We start from the raw sequence: 11,568 nt of genomic DNA on the forward strand, positions 1-11,568 counted from the left end.
AATGTGGCTTAACTGAATAGATGCAAGAGAGGGGAAGAGTCCAATTACTCTGAGGTACCAAACATGGGAGGGGAGAAGGGGATGTTCCAAGGAGTGGATTAAGGACAGAGAATGAGTTTGGTTAACACATCAAATTCAAGGTGACAGTGGGACATCTAGTGGAGATGCTTACTTGGTCATACAGGTCTAGACTGTGAACACTCAGAACCGGTCTCTTTGTCCCAATGTTTGCCTCGAAGATGCATTCTCTTTAATCTCCAGTGGCCAACACTGGTCTTCCTCACCTTTCCTAGACCATTACTATGAGGGCACTGGCACTAATCCCTCACCCTGGCTCTGTGCAACCCGAACCAGTATTTAGTCTGTCCCCAGCAATGGCCAGGGCATTCTCCCAAGGCACCCCTCACAACATGCCAGGCTCCTACCAGGAGGTGGGCATCCTCTAACAGTGTCCAGATCTCAGCAACAAAGTGGAAGGAAACACAGAGCTCCCATTCTTTCCAAGTTTTATTCAAAAAACAGACATGAGCTGTCCGTGAGGAATAATCATCATTTCAGGAAAGTATGGAAGGGCACAGAAATGACAAGAGCCCCATCCAGTAAGTAACGTCCTGTTTCCTCACTGAAGATAGTAAGAAAAACCAGGTGGAGACTGCTTGTGAATTTTAGAGCAGCTTTTTAAAGCTGAAAAGAACCCTAAGGTTATCTATTAAAAAAAATCCCTGATTTCAGATTCTATTTCTCCTTTTCTTTCTGTTCTTTTTCCTTCTTTTCACGTTCTGCTTTTGCTTCTTCCTCTTCATGTTTCTTTATCAACTGTTCCACTTCTTTTTGTTTTAAAACTCTTATTGTCGTCTTTCCATTTTCTCTCGTTAATGTGGCAATTTCAACTAGAAAACAGAACAAAGGAATGAATAAATTATCTAGGGCAAGAAATCACCTTCAAAACTATCAACAACACATCCCTACCAAGGAAGCAAATGCTCTTTGAGCCCAGGTCCTGTCTCCACACTTCTAGACATACAAGTGTTCTCTCTCTCCTCCTATCACCTCACAAGGCCTCACAAGCTCAGGGCCTCAAGAGTCTGGAGTCAAGAGCCTAGAAAGACTCAGCTGAGCCCATGCAGGCCCTAGGTGCCTGCTGCCTGGGACCCAGCCCTAAGGTGATGCCTGAGGCACTGTTGGAGGTTGCTGAAGAGAGGCTGACTTACAGAAATTCCTTCTGCAACCCTGGAAGTCACTTCAGATCGCCTGGGCCCACAGCCCTCACTTTAGAGAATAATTCAGGGGCCCCAGAGAGGTTGGTAACTTGCCCAGGGTCCCCCTGAACAGAGCTGGGGGGTCAACTCCAGCTTCTCCAACTTCTATCCTCTGACTGCTCTCACATCCTTTCCTAAGGGGGGTCTCTTGCTCCTGCCAAACAAGGCAATCTGAATGCAGCATATGAAAATTGGGGTACAATGTGGGGGAAAACAGAAGAGTAAAATGACTATCCCCCAGCACCTCAAATATGGCGTCAAGAATTGTTCTGGCCAAGACACCTCCTGGTGACTAACTTTTGGGCTCCTTCCCCCTTGGCATAGTTGGTTCTCAGCTACTTGCCCAGTGGCAAGATCAGACACCTCTAAATGAGCTTTGTGAGGCCAAGCCAAGGTTCTCCTTACTCCCCCCCTCAAAGCCTTGAGGACTCTGGGTACCTCCACAACCCAAGAAGACAGAGTGGGAGAGTTTAGTGGTGCTTTTAAATCCATAACTAGATTTCTACTAGCCATTATTCAGAGTGAAAATGATGACAATACTGACACATAGAATGCTTCAAAGTTCACACAGCACCCACATCTATAGGCTAAGTACAAGAAATTGTCTCCATTTTATAAGAGACTCCCAAAGATTATGGCCCAAGTTCATGGTGCCAATTGTCAAAGCTCTGATCCTAACCTGGAGCCCCTGATGTGGAGAGCCAGATGTCTCTTCACTATGTGTTTTTCTGAAGGTTTTAACATAAGAGATTAACTTCAAAAGACAGAAGGGTGTAGGAGGAAAGTTACCCCATTTTCCAAGGAAACGTTTCCAAGTTGAGGTCTGAAGTCAGTCATGCCAGATCTCCTTCACTCACTAAATTCCTATCCTCTATGAAACCATCCCTATTCCCAGCTCCTTGCCACAATCCCTGATCTTCTTCCTACCCCTTAAGCCTCACATTATACATGACTTATAGCTTTCATATACATAGTTTAATAGCTTTGAAGTTTATTTAAACATGTTAAAAATTGATAACCATTCAGAACCAGAACCAGAATTGTCAGTATCTGACCCTGACAGGGAACCTTGTATACCTTTTTATCCCTTTATGTGATCATTAGTATCTGTGTGTCCCTCTTCTCTGGTGGGTCACAAACAAGGGCAAGAACTCTTGGGTTTTACCTTCCCCAGTAGTAAGCACGGCGCTCTGTCCAGAGCAGGCTTGTTTGTCAAATCTACTGAACACAGAGTAGTTCTGACCTTTGAACAAGTTCCCCTCAACTATAAGACAGAACAAGCACATCTGATCCTCTTAACTGGGCACTGGGGATTTTTAGCATCAAGATAAAAAGCTCCAGAGATGAGTCTAGGCAAGACGCAGGTTACCTTTCTCAGCAGAAAGTTTACTAACATCCATGGTTTTATTCAGCACTTTAATTGCTAAAGCAAGAGCTGACTTCAGAGTCATCCCTCCTTCCTTGTAGTCTTGCTTTAACATTGACACAGCTGCCTGTAAAACAGAGAACAAATGATGCTCAAAATTCCCTGTCTCTGAATAAAATTAAAATGGAGACAAGCATTTGTTATCCCGAGTGTTTGCTGTCTGGATCTCAGTTAGAGTCTTCTCAGCAGAGGCCTGGAGAGATTAAAGACTATTCCCAGGGAACACAGGTTGACTTTGGACCCAATGACCTCCGGCAGAGCTCCACACTTACCGCACTATTATTTCCAATGCAAGTGGCCTTCCATCCTCCATAATTCCCACTGGGGTCACTTTGGTACAGCTGAAAACCATAATGTTTATCCCAGCCGATGTACAGCAGTGAAACACCAAAAGGGCGCTTCCCTATGAAAAACAGGGCAAAGTCAGCACAGTAGATGCAGGATCCACAAACTGGTCATTAGACTCATTACTGAACCATTTTCTGTGAACTAAAACTTTCATAAATTGTTGATAAGCTCTATCATAAATCCTACTTTTGTTCATGGGAACTACACAAAGCCAGAAGGTAGACTAAAACCCCCAAATCTTAGTTTTAAGTGGCATTACTATATAAATGTAAATTCTCTTGCACATACGAATACATCCATTTTATCCTCTCAAAAAATTAGCTATAGGGGGCAGCTAGGTGGCTCAGAGTTTTGAGAACCAGACCTAGAGATGGGAGGTCCTGGGTTCCAACCTGGCCTCAGACATTTCCTAGCTGTCTGACCCTGGGCAGGTCACTTAACCCCCTTTGCCTATTACTAGTCTTCTGCCTTAGAACCAAGACACAATATTGATTCTAAGACAGAAGGTGAGGGTTTTAAAAAGGAGGGAAAAATGTATAGCTACAAAATTTCAGGCCTACAATATAAAGTTTAAGAAGCAAAAACATCTGAAAAAAATGTTAACATACATAATTTCTAACTTCTTTTTGATACTTTAAAAGTAGTGTCTTACTCATAAGTTGTGTTAACTTTTTTTTTTATTTATTTTCCCAATTACATGTAAAAATAATTTTCAACATATGTTGAAATTATCAGATCCAAATTGTCTTCCACTTTCCTTTTCCTCCCCACTCCTAGAGATGGTTAGCAATTTGATCAGGGTTATACATGTATTATAATGCAAAACATACTGCCATACTCTGTTAACATTTTTTTAAGGCAGGTTTCAAGGGATCAATGAGTACCTCCAAACTGTGTATAAGCTTGTTTGATATCACACAAGGCTGTAACCAACTGCTCACAAGGAATGGGCTCTTGATACTGTAATAGGTACCTAGTGTCCAAAGAGAGTAACATATTAATACTTAAAAAAAACAAACAAAAATCTGTGCACAGGGATAGTATATTAAGGTCCTATGCCACAAAAGTAAAGAGTAATAATAGGGAGAAATCAAGCCAGCACTTTGCACTCAGTTTCCAAATATTACAATAATATACTAAAGGGAGAAAAGGCCAATGAAGATAGTTGTAGAGACAGGATTATTATAAAAAGGAAAGACACCAGCCATGTGTGGCTGGCTGGTTCCTTAGCGGGCCCCTCCCTGAGTGGCTGCACCAGCTCCCAGTCAGACCTCAGCACACAGGCCTCCCCCAGCCACCTCCCTCCAACAAGCTGGACAGCAAAATCCACAGCAAAAGCTCTTAAGTAGTAGCAATCTCTGCCCTTTTAGCCTTTATTGGGAGGGGAGATCTTTTCAAGTTAAGATGGCTCTTGATGACATCAGCCCAACACAAAGCCACAAATGAGCTCTCCTGGGTATTAGACACAAATTGTGATGCATTCTTCTCACAACACAAACCTACCTTTGAGCAATGAGTCTCAGTTCATTAGTTAAAACATTAGCATCTGAAGTTATGCCTGCCACACTGCAAGCCATATCCCTGGAGGAAAAAGCAAAATGAGATTATGTAACAAAAAACCAAGAAATATCCCTGTAAAGAATATTTGAAAATATTAAAGAAGAAATATTCATGAATGTCTAATGATATTTTGTTCTAGATACACCTCCTCTACTCTGATGACGACCAAACTTGCTTTCCATCTATTATTTCTGAATTAGTAACCCAAAATGTTTGCTTTGGAACATCCACATAAAATAGAAATTACAAAAATTTCACCTTCATTACTGCTAAAGATATGAGATATTTTTTCACTTTGGAAAATTGAACCCTTATTGTTCCTATATAGCCGAGGGACTTCCTCCCCTGTCTTCCAAAAGTCCACTGTGGTTGATGGCATGGGTCCTTCCAAGGGCCTTGGATGCCAGCTAAGCATGGCAGCCTCCAATGGGAGTCACCAACTACAGTCCTCCTGGCAAAGACAGTACTTCCCTGGGCCCTGCTGCTAAGGTCCTCTCCATCCTCCCTAAACGTGAACTCTTCTGGGTGCTGTTCTGCCTCAATGAAATTATGAGCTTTAAGAATAGTGACTGTCTTGCTTTTCTGTTTATATTCCTAACAATTAGTACAGTGCTTGGTCCAAATAAATACTTATCCATTCCAGTGGGTGGCATACATATAACCACTATGAATGGGGGAATTATAGGTAATGTGAAGTTAAAAAAACGTATATTGATATACATATATATGCATGCTTGTGTGGCTGCATAAGAATAAGTTGACTCAAAGAATATGGGATGAGACAGAAAAAAATAGACTTTATTTCTACTTTGTGTATGTTAGCTCAGTTCCCTTTCAGCTGGTTAAGGTGGAATGGGCATCCTCAATTCTGTAGGATATTTATCCCTCTAACACAGCAAGTGAAGGGGGTTCAACTGGCAATTAGATCCAAGCCAGAGCGGCCATAAAAGAAATGCCACATATGCCATGGGATGGAGAACTTTTGCGATTTTATGGAATCTGATAGCTGAAAGGGATTTGGGAGATCTCATTTTTTAAAGGGGGGATCTAAGCAAATGGTCCACAGTGAAGCACAAATAGTTACATTGGGGCTAGGGCAGAGGCAGACTTGGATCTTCTATGATAGTAACCAGTAGCGCCAACATCTCCTGTCCCTACACTAATGTTATAGGCAGCTCCATCCTAAGTTCTTCTCCTGTCGGGTTGCCACTTGGGAACTCAGTGGGCACAGTGGCCTGTGATATGGCCTCATCTCATAAAGGCAGTGACAGTGCAGACTAGACTGAGTTCCAATTTGAGAGCCAGTAAGATGCTGGTTCGAGTCCTCTAGTGAGCTGCCAATCTATATTGTGGTCCAAGAGATCCCCTTATTGATGAAATCTTGGGCCCTGACCAGAAAGGACTATTAAAATTTCCTTCTGCTAACTGCCCACCGACTCCTCCTCTAAGGTAAGAATCCACAAACAGATCACCCCATTAACAGAGCACATATGTGCTAGCTGCTGAAGAATTGGGCTCAACAGGTAAGAACTTGTCTAAATCCTGGTTGACAGACGATGTAAGCTACTCAGTTCTAAAGAACATAAGAGCTAATGTGGTGCTTTAAAAGTCTCATTCACTACACATGACCCAACTAAATTTCTCTGGGACACAGGGAAATCCTAATTTCTATTCTTTCATAGGGGCGTAACATGATCACATAGAATGACCTCGAGAGAGAGCATGAGACTTACTTCTCAAGAGATTTCACTTACTCATTGAGCTTGTAAATCTTTTCTGAAAAAAATACTTCATCCAGAAGCTTGTGAATATTTCGTCTCTCTGCAGCTAACAAAACACCATCATTTGCTAAAATTCCCAAGCAGGTGCCTGCGTGTCCAATAGCCTCCATGGCATATTCCACCTGATACAAGCGACCTACAAAACAAGATCAATAAGCAAACTTGCTTGTCACTGTTACCTGACAAGACTCAAAAGAAACCAGGAGGACAGTCATAATACCAGTAAGTTATAGATAATGCTTTTGGCTTTTCTATGCAGAATATTATTCTGAAAGATAAATTATTAGAAAGTTCAATTTTTAACAAAAAGCTTAACTATCTTAAGAGTGTATAAAATTTATTATTTTTTTTAAAGACACTGAAACGTAACTAATAGGGGGCAACTAGGTGGCTCAAGGGAGAAAGCCAGCCCTGGAGACAAAAGGTCCTGAGTCCAAATCTGGTCTCAGACACTTCCTAGCTGCATGATCCTGGACAAGTACCTTAACCCCCATTGCTTAGCCCTTACTGCTCTTCTGTCTTAAAACCAAAACACAATATGATTCTAAGACAGAAGGTATGAGTTTAAAAAAAAAGAGCGAGGAAACATAACTAACAGTTCTCTCACAATATAATTTTAGATAAGATAAAAAATTTGTATTTACCTTCTGGTGAAAATATAGTGGTCCTCGAGTCATATCTTCGAGACTATGGAAAAACGATACACAATGAAAATTTGCCTTTCTGAAACCATATATATCTATATTACCGTCACATCCTTATCCACACCCACCAAACTCAGAAGTTCTACGCATACAGATTTCATACTTTCTCCAACTTCTTTCTACTTTAATTTTCTCCTGCTAGACAGGCATGAGGAACAAACAATGCTTTTTGTTACTGATACTGTAAAAGTACTATTGGTATGTGTATAACTTACCATGTTTCCTGTATTTCAAATTATTCCTAGAAAAATAAAACAAGTCTATTAGTAAGAAAATACTATGATAGTTTTCTAAACATTTTAAAAACATGTATTAGGACAAATAGGGTTTGAGGCCAGATTTGAATTCAGAATTGAATTTTCTGGACTTTGGGTCCAGCACTCTGTCCCTTGTACCACCAACTATTTGTCTACCAAGGCCTGTAGGGATTCTGGATTCTAAATCTCATGCTGTAATATTGTGATATGGAGGGGGAAAAAAATTAAAACTTCCCCTGAGTCTCTAAGATGTTCAGGAAATACTCCTGGGGACAGCAAGGTGGCACAGTGGATTGAGAGTCAGGCCTAAAGACAGGAGGTCCTGGGTTCAAATCCGACCTCAAATACCTCCTACCTGTGTGACCCTGGGCAAGTCACTTAACCCCCACTGCCCTGCCCTTACTGCTGTTTTGCCTTCTAAGGCAGAAGGTAAGGTGTTTTTAAAAAAAAATTACCCTAACCTCACTTTATAGTGTTGTGAAGAAGAATAAAAAACAAGTAACAAAGAAGGCAATAGCACCCTGAGACTCTTCATGGGAACAGCAAATCCCAGCTGTTCCCTAGCAGATGTGTGGCCACAGACCCCTGACTCTGCCTCTTTAAGACTCAGTTTCCTCAACTGTAAAATGAAGAAAACTTCACAAGATGTAAGGAGTGCTAGGTAAGAGGAGCCATTATCTTTGTGCAATGTTTGGTTCCAAACACACACACAAAACCAATCCTTCCATAATTCAGTTATAGAAACACAGGCCCTAATTGGGGACATTTTTAAGCTTCCTCTCTGTTATTTATTTCCCTCTAGAACTTGAGGATCTTGGTGAGAAATGACCTCTTATTGAGGAATAACTGTTCAGGTACACTAGAAGTCACACAAGGTGCCAGTAAAGGGAAATTCGGGAGAATGAGGTTTATAAAATGTAGCTCCTTCTCTCCTTTCCTGGCTTTGTATTCTCTCCCCACAGCAGCCCCAGAGTCTAAGTGCTTCCCCTGGGGGACTGCAGGGTAGGGCCCTGGTTCCAGTCTCTTGGACTCTTATTATTAGCTCTGTGCCACAGGGAAAACGTTTCTGCCTCGGTGTCCTTGGAAGGGGAAGGTTGGAGGTGCCCATCTCTAGAGTCCTTCCTGTCTTGGAGGAACAGCCTGGATTCCCAGAAAGTGAAAGTGAATGTAAGGGACCTGAGTGAGGCAGCTACACTGTAGGGGGCCTGTGCCCCGCTGGGTTGGGGTCTCACCTGGTTAGACCCAAGTCAAGTCCTCAGGCCCGATTACAAACCGGGACTCCTACCTCCCAAGGGGAGCTGTCCTAGGGGTAGGTGACACAGACAGGAAGGCCGGGCTTCTGCTCCTGCCGTGGGGTGTCCCAGGGCTGGGGCGCGGGTCTGTCCTCACTGCTCATACCCCCAGCTCCATCACCAGCCCTAAGGAGCGAGGCCGGATCAGGCCCCCCAAACAAGGAGGAACTCGGACGTTTCTTTACTAGGAGCTGATACCCCCTACTGCCGGTACCCCAGTCTTCGGGGTACCGGTGTACCAAGTTCCATTTCCCAGATGAGGAGACCGAGTCTCTGAGAGGAGAAATGATGCGCCCAAGGTCTCCTCTTCACGAAATGGCTCGGGACCCGGAGAGGCTGTCCCTTTGGGCCTGTAGTGCTGTTGTATGGGCGCAGAAGCAGGAGTCCAAGCCTCCAGGGTAGCCCTGGTCCGGGAGTCCCGCATCCGTGAGGGTCTCCACCGGCTACCCCGCCTGGGCCAGGACAAGAGTCAGACGGCAACGGGTCCAGTCCGGCGTCCCCACCGGGCCCAGGAGAGAGCCGAGGCCCGAGCCGGACGGTGGCCGGGAGGGAACGCTTCCGTCTGGCCGGGCCCGGGGGCGGGGAACCTGCACCGTCATCGCGGCGCGCGCAGGGCTAGAGTGGACGGCTGGAGCCCAGAGGGTTGGGGAGGGTCCGGCCGCGCCTGGCCCTGGAGGGCAGAAGATACTCACCTCCAGGGACACCGGGGGTCGGGGATCTCTGGGTGCGCCACTGGTCACTATTTCAGTAGAAAGAGGAGCTTTCACGAGCCGCCGGACGAAACTACACTGCCACAATGGCCGCCTGCGCCTGCGCACTGCTCTGAGTGGGTCGCGCCTGCGCAGAACGCCGCGGCCGCTGAACCCGGCGCGGAAGCACTTGGGGGCCAGAGCAGTGCGAGGCTCTCCACCCTCACCTTCTCTTCCCCCGCCCTCTTGGACCTTACGAGCCTGTGCTAGTAACAGGTGTGGAAACTGCCTAGTCCCAGGCAGCGGCGGCGGATCCCGATGCACTGAAATCGCATCCTTCGAGTGTTCCAGGTGCCTCTTTCTAGATCCGTGCGAAGTGCCCACAGTGGGGTCTTGGGGGACGGGAGGAGACAGAGAGAGACGGAGCCAGAGGAGGGAGAGGGAAGAGAGAACGGGAAGAGTGACAGAGAAGAGAGAGAGCGCGCGGGAGAGACATTTGCGTGTCTGTGGGCAGCACCGCTGCATAGACTCTAGCTGAGCGGACCCCGCCCCCCAGGCGTCGGCAGAGCCACGCAGTGTGGACTGCGCGTTCCCTACAAGTGCCCAGTCTGTCTTTTTGACTCAGGATCAATCCTGTGCTTCAGTAACAAGGCAGAAGAGTGGTAAGGGTAGGACATTGGGGTTAAAGGACTTGTCCAGGGTCATCCAGATTTGAATCCAAGCCCAGGCTTGGCGCTCTGTCCGCTGAGCCCCTTCGCTGCGCCTCTGTTGCTATCTGTAGACCGGTATCTCTAGGGCTACGTGAGCCAGGATCAAATGAAGTAGCAAGTTCTCTGCACACCTGAAAGTGCTATGTAAGCGCTGTTATTCTGTGGAAAGTGAGTTTCTAGAGCAGCTGTTTTTTAAAGTGAATTTCTTTTTTTAAACCCTGGAGTCAATACTGTGTATTGGCTCCAAGGCAGAAGAGTGGTAAGGGCTAGGCAATAGGGGTCAAGTGACTTGTCCAGGGTCACACAGCTGGGAAGTGTCTGAAGCCAGATTTGAACCTAGGACCTCCCGTCTCTAGGCCTGGCTCTCAATCCACTGAGCTACCCAACTGCCCCCTTAAAGTGAATTTCTAAGAGGCTAAAAAAGACCCTATTTTGTTTTACATGAACTGATTTCCTATATGTGACTCCTGAATGAGCTGCCAGACCACCCACAGCTGCCCTTTTCCTCCTCTAATTGGTACAAAAAGATATAATTGCCTTTTTTTTTTAATTTTTGAGCAGGATTTCAGAGTCGCTGGAATGTGTCTCTTCCTTACCTCTATCCTGATGGGTTAGATTTTGATTTAACGAATGGTCTCTACCTCCCAGAACTAATGATTCATTTCCCTCAACAGACTATGTGGCCGGCAGCATTGTACGAAATGATCTTTTTTTCTTGTTGCATAGAGTGTATAAATATTGTTTGCTTGCTTGTGAAGGATGTATTACCCCATCACCTGCTGGCAGCTTGGGCACCATATAGAAATGTAGAAGTAGTCGATGGGCATTTATATTCTGACATTCTGCTGGCTTCATTGGCATTAACTACTTGAATCGATAGGAAAATTCATGCAACACATTCCTGGAAACTTTTATTTTTAAATCAGTCATAAATAGGTATTAACTGGAGGCAGGTAGATGGCTCCTTGGATGGAGAGCCAGGCTCAGGGATGGGAGGTCCTGGTTCCGATGTGAGGTGACACTTCCTAACCCCTCCCCCCCCATGACTAGCTCTTACCCCTTTTCTGCCTTGGAACCAATACTTAGAATTGATTCAAAGTCAGAAGGTGAAGGTTAAAAAAAAATCTGGCCTCATCCATTTCTTAGCAGTATGACCCTGAGCAAGTCCCTTAACCCCCAATGCCTAGTTGTTGTGCCTTAATAAAAGTATTGATTCTAAGATGGAAGGTAAAGGTTAAAAAAAAGATATTAACCGGAATCCATGAGCTCTCATAATAGAAAAACAGTTAAACAAACTTATCCACTAAATGACTTCATAGGAAGCGTATGCACCATTCCCCCCCAGGGCCCCAGGAGGGAGATGTTCTTGGTGTTGGGAGACTGGAGTTGTGTGGAGCCAGACATCATCTGGGTAGAGGCCAGGTGAGCCTCTGGGAGCCAATGAGGACACAGAGAGCCTGTGTCAAGAGAAAGAAGAGAAGATGCTCAAGGATGGAGCTCTGAGCTGCAAGCAGTTTGAGCTCCCATGGGTGGCACAGGCTG

At 45.0% G+C, this 11,568-nt stretch overlaps 1 protein-coding gene across 2 annotated transcripts; it reads right to left on the reverse strand.

Moving 5' to 3' along the window:
- Positions 1-489: 489 nt before the first annotated feature.
- Positions 490-9,470, reverse strand: PSMA4 (proteasome 20S subunit alpha 4). Of its 2 annotated transcripts, none has more exons than XM_001376599.5 (9): positions 9,320-9,470; positions 7,294-7,319; positions 7,019-7,061; positions 6,348-6,510; positions 4,537-4,614; positions 3,918-4,006; positions 2,958-3,088; positions 2,629-2,752; positions 490-890 (listed from the first exon to the last, which is right to left on the reverse strand). In XM_001376599.5, exons 2-9 carry the CDS (start codon positions 7,294-7,296, stop codon positions 736-738), a joined length of 786 nt encoding a protein of 261 aa, XP_001376636.2. In that variant the 5' UTR covers positions 7,297-7,319; positions 9,320-9,470; the 3' UTR covers positions 490-735. The 2 variants fall into 2 exon arrangements, with proteins under 2 accessions (XP_001376636.2, XP_056653074.1); XM_056797096.1 differs by lacking the exon at positions 9,320-9,470 and adding an exon at positions 8,568-9,179.
- Positions 9,471-11,568: the final 2,098 nt, after the last annotated feature.

The sequence above is a fragment of the Monodelphis domestica genome, chromosome 1 (assembly GCF_027887165.1).
Source record: "Monodelphis domestica isolate mMonDom1 chromosome 1, mMonDom1.pri, whole genome shotgun sequence".
Taxonomy (NCBI): Eukaryota; Metazoa; Chordata; class Mammalia; order Didelphimorphia; family Didelphidae; genus Monodelphis; species Monodelphis domestica.